The 19,422-nt window shown below is 49.0% G+C and overlaps 1 protein-coding gene across 11 annotated transcripts in view; it reads right to left on the minus strand.

The window, feature by feature from the left end:
* The window catches only part of LOC124048888 (guanine nucleotide exchange factor VAV2-like), a 254,430-nt gene that overhangs the window by 72,949 nt on the left and 162,059 nt on the right, over positions 1 to 19,422 (minus strand). For all 11 annotated transcript variants that reach the window (XM_046370051.1, XM_046370050.1, XM_046370046.1 and 8 more), the window contains exon 4: positions 4,670 to 4,728. In XM_046370051.1, coding sequence (XP_046226007.1) covers positions 4,670 to 4,728 — 59 coding nt within the window. The remainder of the gene's footprint in view (positions 1 to 4,669; positions 4,729 to 19,422) is intronic.

Here is a 19,422-nt window from a genome sequence, read left to right on the forward strand (position 1 = left end):
GAACAGAGAGAGAGAGACAGAGAGAGAGAGAGGAACAGAGAGAGAGAGAGAAACAGAGAGAGGGGAACAGAGAGTGAGAGAGAGGAACAGAGAGAGAGCGGAACACAGAGAGAGAGAGAAACAGAGAGAGGGGAACAGAGAGTGAGAGAGAGGAACAGAAGAGAGAGAGGAACACAGAGAGAGAGAGGTACAGAGAGAGAGAGAGAGAGAGAGAGAGAGAGAGAGAGAGAGAGAGAGAGAGAGAGAGAGAGAGAGAGAGAGAGAGAGAGAGAGAGAGAGAGAGAGAGAGAGAGGAACAGAGAGTGAGAGAGATGAACAGAGAGAGAGAGTAACAGAGAGAGAGAGGAACAGAGAGAGAGAGAAACAGAGAGAGAGAGGAACAGAGAGAGAGAGAGAGAGAGATAAACAGAGAGAGAGAGGAACAGAGAGAGAGAGATAGAGAGAAACAGAGAGAGAAACAGAGAGAGATAGAGAAACAGAGAGAGAGAAACAGAGAGAGAGAGAGACACAGAGAGAGAGAGACACAGAGAGAGAGAGAGACACACAGAGAGAGAGAGAGAAACAGAGAGAGGGGAACAGAGAGTGAGAGAGAGGAACACAGAGAGAGAGAAACAGAGAGAGAGGAACAGAGAGAGAGAGAGAGAGAGAGAGAGGAGGGAGAGAGAGAGAGAGAGGAACAGAGAGAGAGAGACAGAGAGAGAGAGGACAGAGAGAGAGAGAGAAACAGATAGGGAGAGGAACAGAGAGAGAGAGAAACAGAGAGAGAGGGGAACAGAGAGAGAGAGAGAGAGAGAGGACCACTGAGAGAGGGAGAGGAACAGAGAGAGAGAAACAGAGAGAGAGAGAGGAACAGAGAGAGAGAGAGAAACAGAGAGAGAGAGGAACAGAGAGAGAGAGAGGAACAGAGAAAGAGAGAGAAACAGAGAGAGATAGAGGAACAGAGAGAGAGAGAAACAGAGAGGGAGAGGAACAGAGAGAGAGAGAGATAGAGAGAAACAGAGAGAGAAACAGAGAGCCAGAGGAGCAGAGAGAGAGAACAGGAGGAGTGTTTTTAACTGCTGAGTGTCTCTGGGGTGAGAGAGGGACACGTCTGTGTTTAGTGACAGGGGGCATGGGGCTGAGACTGAAGAGGACTGACAGGTCTCTGTAAAATTACAGGGGCAGAGGGGCCTCAGTCGCCTTTATCCCAGGCAGTAGGGGAAGGACAGGAGGAATCGAGAGGCCAGAGTGTGTGGTGGGTGTTTAACAACTGATATACACTGACCCCTCTGCAAGGACAGACATGTTAACATCATGTACCTTCATGTGTCCTAGACCATGCCATGTGTTGGTCACGTGCCTCTTGGCATGCTTCCTATGTTGGTGTGAGAGAGAATCAGTGACATGGTGGATGATTGAAATATATATCATTCATGATCTGACTGCACATGGTTAATGTACTGTACATGTACAGCAGGACAAGTCTGGGATGAGCATTCCAGGTGAAGCTGGTTGAGAGAATGCCAAGAGTGTGCAAAGCTGTCATCAAGGTAAAGGGTGGCTACTTTGAAGAATCTCAAATATAAAATATATTTAGATTTGCTGAACACTTTTTTGGTCACTACATGAATCCATATGTGTTATTTCATAGTGTCTTCACTACTATTCTGCAATGTAGAAAATTGTATAAAGAAAGAAAAACCCTTCAATGAGTAGGTGCCAGGGTGTTTTGACTGGTACTGTACATACCAGGGTGTTTTGACTGGTACTGTACACGGCAGGGTGTTTTGACTGGCACTGTACATGCCAGGGCGTTTTGACTGGTACTGTACATGCCAGGGTGTTTTGAATGGTACTGTACATGCCAGGGTGTTTTGACTGGTACTGTATACATGCCAGGGTGTTTTGACTGGTACTGTACACGCCAGGGTGTTTTGACTGGTACTGTACATGCCAGGGTGTTTTGACTGGTACAGTACAGGCCAGGATGTTTTGACTGGTACTGTACACGCCAGGGTGTTTTGACTGGTACTGTACACGCCAGGGTGTTTTGACTGGTACTGTACACGCCAGGGTGTTTTGACTGGTACTGTATATGCCAGGGTGTTTTGGCTGGTACTGTATATGCCAGGGTGTTTTGACTGGTACAGTACAGGCCAGGGTGTTTTGACTGGTACAGTACAGGCCAGGGTGTTTTGACTGGTACTGTACATGCCAGGGTGTTTTGGCTGGTACTGTACATGCCAGGGCGTTTTGACTGGTACTGTACATGCCAGGGTGTTTTGAATGGTACTGTACATGCCAGGGTGTTTTGACTGGTACTGTATACATGCCAGGGTGTTTTGACTGGTACTGTACATACCAGGGTGTTTGACTGGTACTGTACACGCCAGGGTGTTTTGACTGGTACTGTACATGCCAGGGTGTTTTGACTGGTACTGTACATGCCAGGGTGTTTTGAATGGTACTGTACATGCCAGGGTGTTTTGACTGGTACTGTATACATGCCAGGGTGTTTTGACTGGTACTGTACATACCAGGGTGTTTTGACTGGTACTGTACACGCCAGGGTGTTTTGACTGGTACTGTACATGCCAGGGTGTTTTGACTGGTACTGTACATGCCAGGGTGTTTTGACTGGTACTGTACATACCAGGGTGTTTTGACTGGTACTGTACATACCAGGGTATTTTGACTGGTACTGTACACGCCAGGGTGTTTTGACTGGTACTGTACACGCCAGGGTGTTTTGACTGGTACTGTACACGCCAGGGTGTTTTGACTGGTACTGTACACGGCAGGGTGTTTTGACTGGCACTGTACATGCCAGGGCGTTTTGACTGGTACTGTACATGCCAGGGTGTTTTGAATGGTACTGTACATGCCAGGGTGTTTTGACTGGTACTGTATACATGCCAGGGTGTTTTGACTGGTACTGTACACGCCAGGGTGTTTTGACTGGTACTGTACATGCCAGGGTGTTTTGACTGGTACAGTACAGGCCAGGATGTTTTGACTGGTACTGTACACGCCAGGGTGTTTTGACTGGTACTGTACACGCCAGGGTGTTTTGACTGGTACTGTATACGCCAGGGTGTTTTGGCTGGTACTGTATATGCCAGGGTGTTTTGACTGGTACAGTACAGGCCAGGGTGTTTTGACTGGTACAGTACAGGCCAGGGTGTTTTGACTGGTACTGTACATGCCAGGGTGTTTTGGCTGGTACTGTACATGCCAGGGCGTTTTGACTGGTACTGTACATGCCAGGGTGTTTTGAATGGTACTGTACATGCCAGGGTGTTTTGACTGGTACTGTATACATGCCAGGGTGTTTTGACTGGTACTGTACATACCAGGGTGTTTTGACTGGTACTGTACATGCCAGGGTGTTTTGACTGGTACTGTACATGCCAGGGTGTTTTGAATGGTACTGTACATGCCAGGGTGTTTTGAATGGTACTGTACATGCCAGGGTGTTTTGACTGGTACTGTATACATGCCAGGGTGTTTTGACTGGTACTGTACATACCAGGGTGTTTTGACTGGTACTGTACACGCCAGGGTGTTTTGACTGGTACTGTACATGCCAGGGTGTTTTGACTGGTACTGTACATGCCAGGGTGTTTTGACTGGTACTGTACATGCCAGGGTGTTTTGACTGGTACTGTACATGCCAGGGTGTTTTGACTGGTACTGTACACACCAGGGTGTTTTGACTGGTACTGTACATACCAGGGTGTTTTGACTGGTACTGTACACGCCAGGGTGTTTTGACTGGTACTGTACACGCCAGGGTGTTTTGACTGGTACTGTACACGCCAGGGTGTTTTGACTGGTACTGTATACGCCAGGGTGTTTTGACTGGTACTGTACATGCCAGGGTGTTTTGACTGGTACTGTACATGCCAGGGTGTTTTGACTGGTACTGTACACGCCAGGGTGTTTTGACTGGTACTGTACATGCCAGGGTGTTTTGGATTAAATTACATTTTCCCCAAATGGCACTCTGGAGGGTAGTCGATAGTTGGTAGAACATGGCGCTTGCAAAGCCAGGGTTGTGGGTTCGATTCCCACGGGGGACCAGTACAAAAAATCTAATAAAATGCAATCACTGCTGTAAGTCGCTCTGGATAAGAGTATCTGCTAATTGACAACAACGTAAAGGAACCAAACAGGCTGTGATTTGTTTTCACCACACTGTGCTGGCCAGACAGGACAGAAGTGACTTAGCCACCTCTCAACAAGCTGTGTAGTATTTATTAATGGCCAGAGCCCGTCTCCGTGTTCCCTGGTCTGGCATGGGGCCTAATGGACACGCTCCATCAACTCATTACCCAGCCCGCCAGGATGAAACTGCTTTATTTGTGGAGCCAGCGAGCAGGGAGAACAGATTGAACAAATACAGAGAAATCCGAAAGCGGTTTCGCAGCGCCCAATAAACTAGTGTGAGCTATTTCCTTTGACGTGACACAGAGAGATATGAGGTAGAGTTTAGATGTGATCTGAGCCATCTGATCCTGGACTTCCACGTGGTCCTTCCAGAACGGGTTATCAATAGAGGCCGTGGTATAAGTGGGCCGAGATCTAACCTGTTACCACGATTAAACAACCGTGTCTGATTGAGCGATACTGTGAACGTATTCAATGTTCCTCTTTCTCAAATGGGCCAATGGGAGGAGAGAAGACATACCTGATCCCCTTGATCTGTGCGATGCTGTGGTGGGAGATCCTGGACAGGGCTGAGATCACCTGGAACACACAGCAGAGAGAGAACACAGTCAATGACACGGTCATAGTCAGACACACAGTCTACAACACAGTCTACAACACAGTCTACAACACAGTCTACAACACAGTCGGCATCTCCTCACTCAGTCAGTAAGACAGGCCCGTCTGCTCCGCCTAAATCTGGTGAATAGATGTTAAACTTAATGTGTTGACGAGCGAGGAGAGAAATGTGGTGTTTCTTAGCAACATCGTCATGCGCAGCCACACACAGGATTGTGTGTGAGCATAATGCAGGCCACCATGTTAATGATGACACCCAGAGACATGTGGTGCCAAATGCCCCACGCACAGTCACGGACGTGGGCCACTTTACTCAGATCAGACCCACCCACCACACCCCCCCCTCCCGTGTTCCCTCTCTCTCACGCTTGCTCTCTCTCTTTCTCTACCTCTCCCTCTCTCTCCTCTGGTGAAACCAGTGTGGTGTAACAAGGTTAAATGCGTGCCTGTATTTAAACTGATTTGATGCTGGTCGTGAGTCACATGTGAGTGGGCTTATGGGTGGCTGTTTGGCGGGCTTTGAGATGGCGTGCTGGAGGCTCCTCCAAGGCTAATACAGACATATGATGGAGCCCGTCCCAACCCCTCCTAACTGCCAAAATTCTGCTTCCACGCCTCATTATGCACTCCTGGGTGTATTTGTGCCTCCATGGCCATGGCAATGCCAGCTGTCCCCCACCAGAGACAGAGGAAACAGTTATACCCATCCTCTCTCGACTCTCTCCCTTCTCCCCTCCCTCCATCATTATACAACTCCTCTCTCTGCTCTCTCCCTTCTCCCCTCCCTCCATCATTATACACCTCCTCTCTCTACTCTCTCCCTTCTCCCCTCCCTCCATCATTATACACCTCCTCTCTCTACTCTCTCCCTTCTCCCTCCCTCCATCATTATACACCTCCTCTCTCTACTCTCTCCCTTCTCCCCTACCTCCATCATTATACACCTTCTCTCTCTACTCTCTCCCCTCCATCTACACCTCCTCTCTACTCTCTCCCTTCTCCCCTCCCTCCATAATTATACACCTCCCTCTCTCTACTCTCTCCCTTCTCCCCTCCCTCCATCATTATACACCTTCTCTCTCTACTCCCTTCTCCCCTCCCTTCTCCATCATTATACACCTCCTCTCCTTCTCCCTTCTCCCCTCCATCATTATACACCTCCTCTCCCTTCTCTACTCTCTCCCTTCTCCCCTCCCCTCCCCATCATTATACACTCTCTCCCTTCTCCCCTCCTCTCCATCTACCTCCTCTCTCCTCTCTCCCTTCTCCCTCCCCATCATTATATCATTATACCTCCTCTCTCTACTCTCTCCCTTCTCCCCTCCCTCCATCATTTATACACTCCTCTCATCTACTCTCTCCCTTCTCCCCTCCCTCCATCATTATACACCTCCTCTCTCTACTCTCTCCCTTCTCCCCTCCCTCCATCATTATACACCTCCTCTCTCTACTCTCTCCCTTCTCCCTCCCTCCATCATTATACACCTACCTCTCTCTACTCTCTCCCTTCTCCTCCCTCCATCATTATCCCTCATCCTCCCTATACACCTCTCTCTACTCTCTCCCTCCCTCCATCATTATACACCTCCGCTCTCTACTCTCTCCCTTCTCCCCTCCCTCCATCATTATACACACTCTCTCCCTTCTCCCCTCCCTCCCTCCATCATTATACACCTCCCTCTCTACTCTCTCCCTCCCTCCATCATTATACACCTCCTCTCTCTACTCTCTCCCTCTCTCCCTCCCTCCATCATTATACACCTCCTCTCTCTACATCTCTCCTTCTCCCTCCCCTCCATCATTATACACTCTCTCCCTTCTCTCCCTCCCTCCATCATTATACACTCTCCTACTCTCTCCCTTCTCCCCTCCCTCCATCATTATACACCTCCTCTCTCTACTCCTCCCTTCTCCCCTCCCTCCCTCATTATACACCTCCTCTCTCCTCTCTCTCCCCTCCCTCCATCATTATACACACTCTCTCCTTCTCCCCTCCCTCCATCATTATACACCACTCTCTCTGCCTTCTCCCCTCCCTCCATCATTATACACCTCCTCTCTCTACTCTCTCCTTCTCCCCTCCCTCCAGCCTCTGCCTTCTCCCCCCTCCCTCCATCATTATACACCTACACCCCTCTCTCTACTCTCTCCCTTCTCCCCTCCCTCCATCATTATACACCTCCTCTCTCTACTCTCTGCCTTCTCCCCTCCCTCCATCATTATACACCATTATACACCTCCTCTCTCTACTCTCTGCCTTCTCCCCTCCCTCCATCATTATACACTCTCTGCCTTCTCCCCTCCCTCTACTCTCTCCTCTTCTCTGCCTTCTCCCCTCCCTCCATCATTATACACCTCCTCTCTCTACTCTCTGCCTTCTCCCCTCCCTCCATCATTATACACCTCCTCTCTCTACTCTCTCTCTCCCTACTCTCTCCCTTCTCCCTCCCTCCATCATTATACACCTCCTCTCTCTACTCTGCCTTCTCCCTCCCTCCATCATTATACACCTCCGCTCTCTACTCTCTGCCTTCTCCCCTCCCTCCATCATTATACACCTCCTCTCTCTACTCTCTCCCTTCTCCCCTCCCTCCATCATTATACACCTCCTCTCTCTACTCTCTCCCTTCTCCCCTCCCTCCATCATTATACACCTCCTCTCTCTACTCTCTCCCTTCTCCCCTCCCTCCATCATTATACATCCTCCTCTCTACTCTCCCTTCTCCCCTCTCCATCTCTCCTCCCTTCTCTCCCTCTCCCCTCCCTCCATCATTATACACCTCCTCTCTCTACTCTCTGCCTTCTCCCCTCCCTCCATCATTATACACCTCCTCTCTCTACTCTCTCCCTTCTCCCCTCCCTCCATCATTATACACCTCCTCTCTCTACTCTCTCCCTTCTCCCCTCCCTCCATCATTATACACCTCTCTCTACTCTCTCCTCTCCCTCCCTCCATCATTATACACCTCCTCTCTCTACTCTCTGCCTTCTCCCCTCCCTCCATCATTATACACCTCTCTCCCTTCTCTCCCTCCATCTACACCCTTCTCTCCTCCCTCCATCATTATACACCTCCTCTCTCTACTCTCTGCCTTCTCCCCTCCCTCCATCATTATACACCTCCTCTCCCTCCCTCCTCTACACTCTCTCCCTTCTCCCCTCCCTCCATCATTATACACCTCCTCTCTCTACTCTCTCCCTTCTCCCCTCCCTCCATCATTATACACCTCCTCTCTCTACTCTCTGCCTTCTCCCCTCCCTCCATCATTATACACTCTCTCCCTTCCCTCCCTCCATCATTATACTCTCTCTGCCTTCTCCCCTCCCTCCATCATTATACACCTCCTCTCTCTACTCTCTCCCTTCTCCCCTCCCTCCCTCCATCATTATACACCTCCTCTCTCTACTCTCTCTCCCTCCCTCCATCATTATACACCTCTCTACTCTCTCCCTTCTCCCCTCCCTCCATCATTATACACCTCCCCTCCCTCCATCATTATACACCTCTCTCCCTTCTCCCTTCTCCCTCCCTCCATCATTATACACCTCCTCTCTCTACTCTCTGCCTTCTCCCCCCTCCCTCCATCATTATACACCTCCCTCTCTACTCTCTGCCTTCTCCCCTCCCTCCATCATTATACACCTCCACTCTCTACTCTCTCTCCCTTCTCACCTCCTCCCTCCATCATTATACACCTCCACTCTCCTTCTCCCTCCCTCCATCATTATACACCTCCTACTCTCTCTCCCCTCTCCTGCCTTCTCTCCCCTCCCCTCCCTCCATCATTATACACCTCCGCTCTCTACTCTCTCTCTCCCCTCCCTCCATCATTATACACCTCCTCTCTCCCCCTTCTCTCCCTCCCTCCATCATTATACACCTCCGCTCTCTACTCTCTGCCTTCTCCCCTCCCTCCATCATTATACACCTCCTCTCTCTACTCTCTCCCTTCTCCCCTCCCTCCATCATTATACACCTCCTCTCTACTCTCTGCCTTCTCTCCCTCCCTCCATCATTATACACCTCTCTCTCCCTTCTCCCCTCCCTCCATCATTATACACCTCCTCTCTCTCCATCATTATCTCCCTTCTCTCTCCCTCCCCCTCCATCATTATACCTCCTCTCTCTACCCCTTCTCCCCTCCCTCCATCATTATACACCTCCTCTCTCTACTCTCTGCCCTCCCCTCCCCATCATTATACACCTCCTCTCTCTACTCTCTCCCTTCTCCCCTCCCTCCATCATTATACACCTCCTCTCTCTACTCTCTGCCTTCTCCCTCCCTCCATCATTATACACCTCCTCTCTCTACTCTCTCCCTTCCCTCCATCATTATACCCTCCCTCCATCATTATACACCTCCTCTCTCTACTCTCTCCCTTTCTCCCCCCTCCCTCCATCATTATACACCTCCCTCTCTCTACTCTCTCCTTCTCCCCTCCCTCCATCATTATACACCTCCTCTCTCTACTCTCTGCCTTCTCCCCTCCCTCCATCATTATACACCTCCTCTCTCTACTCTCTCCCTTCTCCCTCCCTCCATCATTATACACCTCCATCATTATACACCTCCTCTCTCTACTCTCTGCCTTCTCCCCTCCCTCCATCATTATACACCTCCTCTCTCTACTCTCTGCCTTCTCCCTCCCCCTCCATCATTATACACCTCCTCTCTCTGCCTCTCCCTTCTCCCCTCCCTCCATCATTATACACCTCCTCTCTCTACTCTCTCCCTCTCCCCTCCCTCCATCATTATACACCTCCTCTCTCTACTCTCTCCCTTCTCCCTCCCTCCATCATTATACACCTCCTCTCTCTACTCTCTCCCTTCTCCCCTCCCTCCATCATTATACACCTCTCTCTCTACTCTCTCCCCTCCTCCCTCCATCATTATACACTCTCTCTCCTCTCTCCCTTCTCCCTCCCTCCCTCCATCATTATACACCTCCTCTCTCTACTCTCTCCCTTCTCCCCTCCCCTCCATCATTATACCACTCTCTCCTCCCTCTCCCTCCATCATTATCTCCTCTCTCTCTCTCCCTCCCTCCCTCCATTATACACCTCCTCTCTCTACTCTCTCCCTTCTCCCCTCCCTCCATCATTATACACCTCCCTCCATCTCTCTCTCTTCTCTCTCCCTTCTCCCCTCCCTCCATCATTATACACCTCCTCTCTCTACTCTCTGCCTTCTCCCCTCCCTCCATCATTATACACCTCCGCTCTCTCCCTCTCCATCATTATCTCTGCCTTCTCCCTCCCTCCCTCCATCATTATACACCTCCGCTCTCTCCCTTCTCCCCTCCCTCCATCATTATACACCTCCTCTCTCTACTCTCTCCCTTCTCCCCTCCCTCCATCATTATACACCTCCGCTCTCTACTCTCTCCCCTCCCTCCATCATTATACACTCTCTCCCCTCCCCTCCCTCCATCATTATCTCTCTACTCTCTCCCCTCCCTCCATCATTATACACCTCCGCTCTCTACTCTCTGCCTTCTCCCCTCCCTCCATCATTATACTCTCCCTTCTCCCCCCCTCCCTCCATCATTATACACCTCCTCTCTACTCTCTCCCTTCTCCCCTCCCTCCATCATTATACACCTCCTCTCTCTCCCCTCCCTCCTCCCTTCTCCCCTCCCTCCATCATTATACACCTCCTTCTCTACTCTCTCCCTTCTCCCTCCATCATTATACACCTCTCTCTACTCTCTCCCTTCTCCCCTCCCTCCATCATTATCTCCCTTCTCCCCTCCCTCCATCACCTCCTCTCTCTCCCTCCACTCTCTCCCTTCTCCCCTCCCTCCATCATTATACACCTCTCACTCTCTCTCTCCCCTCCCTCCTCATTATACACCTACTCTCTACTCTCTGCCTTCTCCCCTCCCTCCATCATTATACACCTCCCTCTCTACTCTCTGCCTTCTCCCTCCCTCCATCATTATACCCCTCTCTCTCTCTCTCTCCCTCCTCTCTCCCTTCTCCCCTCCCTCCCTCCATCATTATACACCTCCTCTCTCTACTCTCTGCCTTCTCCCCTCCCTCCATCATTATACACCTCCTCTCTCTACTCTCTGCCTTCTCCCCTCCCTCCATCATTATACACCTCCTCTCTCTACTCTCTCCCTTCTCCCCTCCCTCCATCATTATACACCTCCTCTCTCTACTCTCTGCCTTCTCCCCTCCCTCCCTCCATCATTATACACCTCCTCTCTCTACTCTCTCCCTTCTCCCCTCCCTCCATCATTATACACCTCCACTCTCTACTCTCTCCCCTCCCTCCATCATTATACACCTCCGCTCTCTACTCTCTGCCTTCTCCCCTCCCTCCATCATTATACACCTCCTCTCTCTACTCTCTCCCTTCTCCCCTCCCTCCATCATTATACACCTCCTCTCTCTACTCTCTGCCTTCTCCCCTCCCTCCATCATTATACACCTCCGCTCTCTACTCTCTCCCCTCCCTCCATCATTATACACCTCCACTCTCTACTCTCTCCCTTCTCCCCTCCCTCCATCATTATACACCTCCTCTCTCTACTCTCTCCCTTCTCCCCTCCCTCCATCATTATACACCTCCTCTCTCTACTCTCTCCCTCTCTCCCTCCCTCCATCATTATACACCTCTCTCTACTCTCTCCCTCCATCTACACCTCCCTCCATCATTATACACCTCCTCCTCATTCTACACCTCTCTCTCTCTTCTCCCTTCTCCCCCCTCCATCATTATACACCTCCTCTCTCTACTCTCTCCCTTCTCCCCTCCCTCCATCATTATACACCTCCGCTCTCTACTCTCTCCCTTCTCCCCTCCCTCCATCATTATCTCTCCTTCTCCCCTCCCTCCATCATTATACACCTCCTCTCTCTACTCTCTCCCTTCTCCCCTCCCTCCATCATTATACACCTCCGCTCTCTACTCTCTCCCTTCTCCATCATTATAAACCTCCTTTCTCTACTCTCTCCCTTCTCCCCTCCCTCCATCATTATACACCTCTCTCTACTCTCTCCCTTCTCCCCTCCCTTCTCCATCATTATACACCTCCTCTCTCTACTTTCTCCCTTCTCCCCTCCCTACATCATTATATACCTCCTCTCTCTACTCTCTCCCTTCTCCCCTCCCTCCATCATTATACACCTCCTTTCCCTACTCTCTCCCTTCTCCCCTCCCTCCATCATTATACACCTCCTCTCTCTACTCTCTCCCTTCTCCCCTCCCTCCATCATTATACACCTCCTTTCCCTACTCTCTCCCTTCTCCCCTCCCTCCATCATTATACACCTCCTCTCTCTACTCTCTCCCTTCTCCCCTCCCTCCATCATTATACACCTCCTCTCTCTACTCTCTCCCTTCTCCCCTCCCTCCATCATTATACACCTCCTCTCTCTACTCTCTCCCTTCTCCCCTCCCTCCATCATTATACACCTCCCTCTCATTATACACCTCCTCTCTCTACTCTCTCCCTTCTCCATCATTATACACCTCCTCTCTCTACTCTCTCCCTTCTCCCCTCCCTCCATCATTATACACCTCTCTCTACTCTCTCCCTTCTCCCCTCCCTTCTCCATCATTATACACCTCCTCTCTCTACTCTCTCCCTTCTCCCCTCCCTCCATCATTATACACCTCCGCTCTCCGATCTCAACTGCATAATGAAAGTGGTTAACTTCAATGGGAGTCTAGGGTGCTTCAAAGGCAGGTGGAGCTCAGGCTAAGTGCTAGTGTGAAGCGGGTTAGGATCAAGCACCAGTCTAAGGACCATGGCGTGGCTCAACCACCCAGAGGAATGAATACCTGACCGCTATGGTAAGCCATACACTATGATGGTGAATGGACGTTATGGCTGCTCCATTGTCCCTTTCAGCACATGAATATGTATAGGCTTGCATCTGTCAGCCTTTTAAAACACTGTGGGGAGTCTGAATGCTGAAGTGTTGCTTTCCGTGTGGCTAAACACCCGTGTAATGAGCAGCCATGCCATGCTGCCTCTAACATAGGCTATACTCTATTACACAGATGCTTACCAGGCACTCATAATGCACTTTGGACTGAGACTGGAAATCTGCATGAAAATGGCTACTGTAGAGAATAGTGTGTTAGGTGACTTTTGTCCCATCACTTGGTTAAGGCCTTTGATGTAGGGTGCTTTGTCATTCCAGATCCACGGGTTGGCACACCACCCACCTAAGCTAGCTGCAGGGCTGGGGCGTGCCCCCATATGGTGCCCTGGCCTCACCCATTGGCAGAGGGGAGAAATGATGAGGCTGGAATAGAGCATTACTCCTTCTATCTAACCTCTACACCTTCTATCTAACCTCTACACCTTCATCCTTCTATCTAACCTCTACACCTCTGCTCCTTCTATCTAACATCTGCTCCTTCATCCTTCTATCTAACGCCTGCTCCTTCTATCTAACCTCTGCTCCTTCTATCTAATCTCTGCTCCTTCATCCTTCTATCTAACCTCTGCTCCTTCATCCTTCTATCTAACCTCTGCTCCTTCATCCTTCTATCTAACCTCTGCTCCTTCTATCTAACCTCTGCTCATTCTATCTAATCTCTGCTCCTTCTATCTAACCTCTGCTCCTTCTATCTAACCTCTGCTCCTTCTATCTAACCTCTGCTCCTTCTATCTAACCTCTGCTCCTTCTATCTAACCTCTGCTCCTTCTATCTAACCTCTGCTCCTTCTATCTAACCTCTACTCCTTCTATCTAACCTCTGCTCCTTCTATCTAACCTCTACACCTTCTATCTAACCTCTACACCTTCATCCTTCTATCTAACCTCTGCTCCTTCTATCTAACCTCTGCTCCTTCTATCTAACCTCTGCTCCTTCTATCTAACCTCTGCTCCTTCTATCTAACCTCTGCTCCTTCTATCTAACCTCTGCTCCTTCTATCTAACCTCTGCTCCTTCTATCTAACCTCTGCTCCTTCTATCTAACCTCTGCCTCTTTACCCTTCTATCTAACCTCTGCTCCTTCTATCTAACCTCTGCTCCTTCATCCTTCTATCTAACCTCTGCTCCTTCATCCTTCTATCTAACCTCTGCTCCTTCATCCTTCTATCTAACCTCTGCTCCTTCATCCTTCTATCTAACCTCTGCCTCTTCACCCTTCTATCTAACCTCTGCTCCTTCATCCTTCTATCTAACCTCTGCTCCTTCTATCTAACCTCTGCTCCTTCTATCTAACCTCTGCTCCTTCTATCTAACCTCTGCTCCTTCTATCTAACCTCTGCTCCTTCTATCTAACCTCTGCTCCTTCTATCTAACCTCTGCTCCTTCTATCTAACCTCTGCTCCTTCTATCTAACCTCTGCTCCTTCTATCTAACCTCTGCTCCTTCTATTTAACCTCTACACCTTCATCCTTCTATCTAACCTCTGCTCCTTCTATCTAACCGCTGCTCCTTCTATCTAACCTCTGCCCCCTTCCTCACTTCCTCACTCTCCTCACTGTCCGACACCCAGTCCTCCTCTCCCACCCTATATTCTCCTACTCTCTTTGTCCTATCCTGCAGACCAGTCAAAGGCTCTCTCTCTGTCTTTTTCCACATTATTGATTTCTCTCTCGTCTCAGTCATGGTGCCATGGGAGGCCCAACTCTGGGCGGGACAGACCAGAGAATAAAGCTTCTCTCACCCAGAGTCGACGAAATATGAAAAAGAATCATCACAAGATGGAGTGGCAATAACCCTCTCTACCCATCCTACCTCCCCCATCCCCCATACCCACCCACAGCCTCACCCCCTTCCAACCCCAGAACTGGCCCTGCCCCACCACCATCAGCCTTCCCCCTACAGTAAGGAAGGAGCTGCCAAGCCAACAGCTTGTGACTGAGGATCCATGGCAGGACCAGCCTCCCTTATGCTTCCTGAAGTACAGCATGACACAGCAATGCATTGTTTACATTAGACTTCATTTGTTTAGAGCAGAGGGGGCAGAGGAGAGCGGGGTGGGGGATACATATGTATAGACGAATCAGCTACAAACACGTGTCACAGTCCATTTCTGGGACAAGCAAACATGTGGCCACCGTCACAGCTAGGAACCCCATGTGACCAGTCTCAACCAATCAAATACTCAGCCACCCTGTCAACTAGATGTGGGTTAATTTACATGATCATCTATCGTGTGTCAAAACAAATACAATATGGTGCTGAATGCTATCGGCAGTGGGCACAGAGGGGTGGTGATTTGATTAGAAACAGAACAATGTCTCACAATGCTATTGACAGGTCACAGTGTCCACATACCACAACAGCCAATTACATGTATTCATGACACGACATCTCACACCAACTATCAATGAATTCATAGGACATCTCACCCAGATTCATTTTACACCCCTCTCACACTCTTTCCAGGGTACAGAGGCACGCTCACACACCTCCCCCATGGTGTGATATTTATGAAGCATTCACCCCACAGTGTGACGGCAGCACAGTTGGGCCCATCATCATGCCAGAGACAGCAGAGGAGAGAAGAGGAGAGGAGAGAGGACCAAGTGGAGAGGAGAAAACAGATGGCAGTGTTCCCGGCTCCCTGACATCATCAAAAATGGACAGCCCAGTCCTGTGTGTGTCCCAGAGCATGGGGCCAGCAGGAGCAGAAGCAGTCTATCCAGGCCCCAGCTCTGCGAAGAAGGTTAACACACACACACACACACACACACACACACACACACACACACACACACACACACACACACACACACACACACACACACACACACACACACACACACACACACACACACACACACACACACACACACACACACACACACACACACACACACACACACACACACACACAAACCTCTACGACACTGAACAGTGTTCGCTGTTACAACTGGATGGCCATTATTCCATGCAATATAGGCTAACTGTTCAGTTAACTGCTGTATGTAAAGCCCATGTCTTCGTCTCTGAGTTAGCGCTTGCCAGCCCTGTGCTGTAAAGCCTGATTGCAGACAGATTGGCACCTGGACATTAGCATTAGCGCTAAATCCTCTCAAAGCGCCCCTTAAAGCATCAGTGCAGCTGTGATTATGGGGGATTTCACCATGCACATCCCGGCAAAGCCTGAAGCCATTAGGTCCACAGGCACGGGCACTGTCCCAAACACCCCATTCAACCCTCACTCAGTCAGTCAACATGGCAGTAAGCCTATAAGGCATAAAACCCATGAAAATATAGTTTCTATAAATTTGCATGATCCTTATAGATGAAAATAATAATGGGATATTACAGATTAAGCCTGTCAATAAGTTTGACAGGTTTTCTGCCCGTACTACTTCGTAATGACATAAGAAATAGCCTACACTGTGACATCATCACACGACTGAAACTCAAACTGTATGTTTTTATCTGGGGCCTAAAATCAATCTGATCTGGACCTGTGCTATGCTTCAAAGGAAAGGCCACGGTGGGTAATATGTACAAATGACCCTGCATAGATCTTCCTGGCCTTGTTGAGACCCACCAATGTGCTGCTGTCATACCCATGACCTGTCCCATTTCACACTGAATCTGAGCTACATGGACCAGCTAGTTCGTGTGACTTCCCATGGTGTACACACACACACACACACACACACACACACACACACACACACACACACACACACACACACACACACACACACACACACACACACACACACACACACACACACACACACACACACACACACACACACACACACACACACACACACACACACACACACACACACACACATAGATCAATAGTAAAATAGCCTGTGAGGCGGGTTGCCGGGCGGTAATGGTCAGTGAGACAGGTGCTCCCAGCGATGGGGATTAGGTAAGGTTCAGTCAAGATAAGAGGGTCAGGAGAGAGGTTGATAGCAGAGTGGACATAAATCCACACTGGAAAACTGTAGCCAAGTAACGAGAAATCCACCTTCCTTTGTATGTATTTCTCTGTCCTTGGAAACATACACCATCCCTGTGTACACTACAAAACAGAGGACGGTAGTAGGGGCCAGGCACACCAGTATGAATGTGTCAAGAAATGCAAAACTGTAAGGTTTTTCACGCTCAACAGTTTCCCATGTGTATCAAGAATGGTCCACCACCCAAAGTACATCCAGCCAACATCACACCGTGTAGAGTCCAGGCCCTAACAAATTGACAATGTTCTGAGGGCAAAAGTGGGTGCAACTAAATACTCAGAAGGTGTAATGTTCTGTCCACTTAGTGTATACCATGCCTGAGCGGCTATGCTGTAAAGCTGACCTTTCAGCTGACATAGTGATTCAGCCAATACAATCACAGCGATGCAGTTCAAGCGTATCGCCCATCTGAATGTGAATCACTGCTGTTCAGATATGTATTGTGGTTATATTCATTTATGAATCTATTCGCTGTCCATTTATTATGAAGTCCATGTATTATGAATGAGGAGGATAACAGGTGAAGGGAGCTGGTGACAGCACTGTACAGACATGTGAGTGGACTCACCAACGAGGGCCTAGCAAGACCCTGCTGTATCCTGGTCCTTTGCTGACCAAGCACATATCAAAGAAGCAGACATAGTTCCCAACAACCGTAAAGTCATACAGTAGCAGATACTGTATCCTGCCGGTGCAAGTGTGTGTGTGTGATTAACTAGTGCGAGTAATTACGCATGCGTGTGTGTGCACATGCATGCGTCTTTGTGTGCCACTGTGTGTGTGTGACTGTGTGTGTCCGAGTGTGTAATTGCTTGCATGCCAGTGTGCCCACCTGCCCCTGAAAATCCCCGGACAACATCCATTCATGCTGATGCACAACTGATGGGCCAAACCAAAAAGTCACCCTCCCTGAGAGGATTGCATCACTGGGTAGTTAATAAGTCGTACACAGCCACCACTCCCCTCCTCAGCTCTCCCTATACCAGCAGTCTGTTTGCATTCTTACCAAGCCAATAGATGCTGTGATCATTTCCTGATTCCTCCCAACTCTTCAGGTGATAGCTCACGCAGGTCAGAAGGGTTGTGTGTTGCCATTGAAAGAGCGGCCGCCAAGTGAACAAACCCCCCTCCCTCCTACCCCTACTAATCCCTTCTCCTCATGTCTTTTCATGGCCGGCGACGGGAGGTCTGTCCAGCCCCGAAGGTCGGCAGTGGGACCCCTCTCCTCTCCTACGTAGTAGAGCCATCATTGGGTAAAGCCTTGGGATGCAGATGTTCAAACAAAACAGCTTTTTAGGTTCCTCTCACAGCTGACACACTGTAACACAAGGTTGAGAGAGAGAGGAGTAACCATTGCTTTGTGTTAATATACTTTAAACCCCAGCTAAGCTAATGCCTTCAACACAAACACTGACGCTGTGCCTCGCGCATCACCACATAACTCACACAACGTAACCACCATAGACACTGTGAGAGAGAAACGATTCACAAACAAATCGTGTGTGGCATTTTTGAAAGTGCAGAACGATAGAAGAAAGTGGTTTCTTATTTCATCCGCAGGGCACATTTCCATTAGAAAATCGTTACCCAGATGTTATCAGGGTGTGTGTCTCACTGCAGTTGGGAGGGACAGCCACAGAGCAGGTCGTAGTCGACTAACTGTGATACTAGTCTACACTCCTGCATGCCTCTTGAAGACTTAACTAAACCAAACCCGCATGTCTTTCCTAAGCATAACACTGGGAGAATCATACACCTTCCTCACAGTCAGACCTGGCTTCAGCAAGTAGCGAATCACTGCAGAGGGTTGTTTCTTTGGAGTTCCATCACACTGGACATACACTCCCATGGGTTTCCATTGACACTCGTTGGATATGATTGACATTCATATTAGTCTCAGGTGAGAAAGAAACAGATGGACCATTGTAGGATGTCACATGTTTTCATGTTAAGCCATGTGAAGTCGCGCATCACAATCGACACCAGCTGCATCGCAAGCAAACTGCATCGAGCTCCTTCAGGATCTTCAGGGTCTACTGTATGGTGGTTCTCTGTGGTACACTATTGAGGACATATGATGAGAACGAAAGGGGCATTTTAAAATGTCCTGCAATTCTATGCATTTTGCGATGGCTAATGCTGTGTTCTTTTGCTCAAACATAACAACAAAATCAATACTGAGAAATTCATTGTTTTGCGAATTTTCTATTCTCCCGAACTGCCTAGCTTTTACTTGGGTGGTTGTTAGTTCTCAAAGATTATATTATAAACAAATACAAGTTGAAGTTTACATACACTTAGGTCGGAGTCATTAAATCTTGTTTTTCAACCACTCTACAAATGTCTTGTTAACCAACTATAGTTTTGGCAAGTCAGTTAGGACATCTACTTTGTGCATGACACAAGTCATTTTTCCAACAATTGTTTACAGACAGATTATTTCACTAATAATACACTGTATCATAATTCCAGTGGGTCAGAAGTTTACATACACTAAGTTGACTGTGCCTTTAAACAGCTTGGAAAATTCCAGAAAATTATGTCATGGCTTTAGAAGCTTCTAATAGGCTAATTGACATTGTTTGAGTCAATTGGGGGTATACCTGTAGATGTATTTATAGGCCTACATTCAAACTCAGTGTCTCTTTGCTTGACATCATGGGAAAAGCAAAAGACTTCAGCCAAGAAAAACAAGTCTGGTTCATCCTTGGGAGTGATTTCCAAACTCCTGAAGGTA

The sequence above is a fragment of the Oncorhynchus gorbuscha genome, linkage group LG11, assembly GCF_021184085.1.
Source record: "Oncorhynchus gorbuscha isolate QuinsamMale2020 ecotype Even-year linkage group LG11, OgorEven_v1.0, whole genome shotgun sequence".
NCBI lineage: Eukaryota > Metazoa > Chordata > Actinopteri > Salmoniformes > Salmonidae > Oncorhynchus > Oncorhynchus gorbuscha.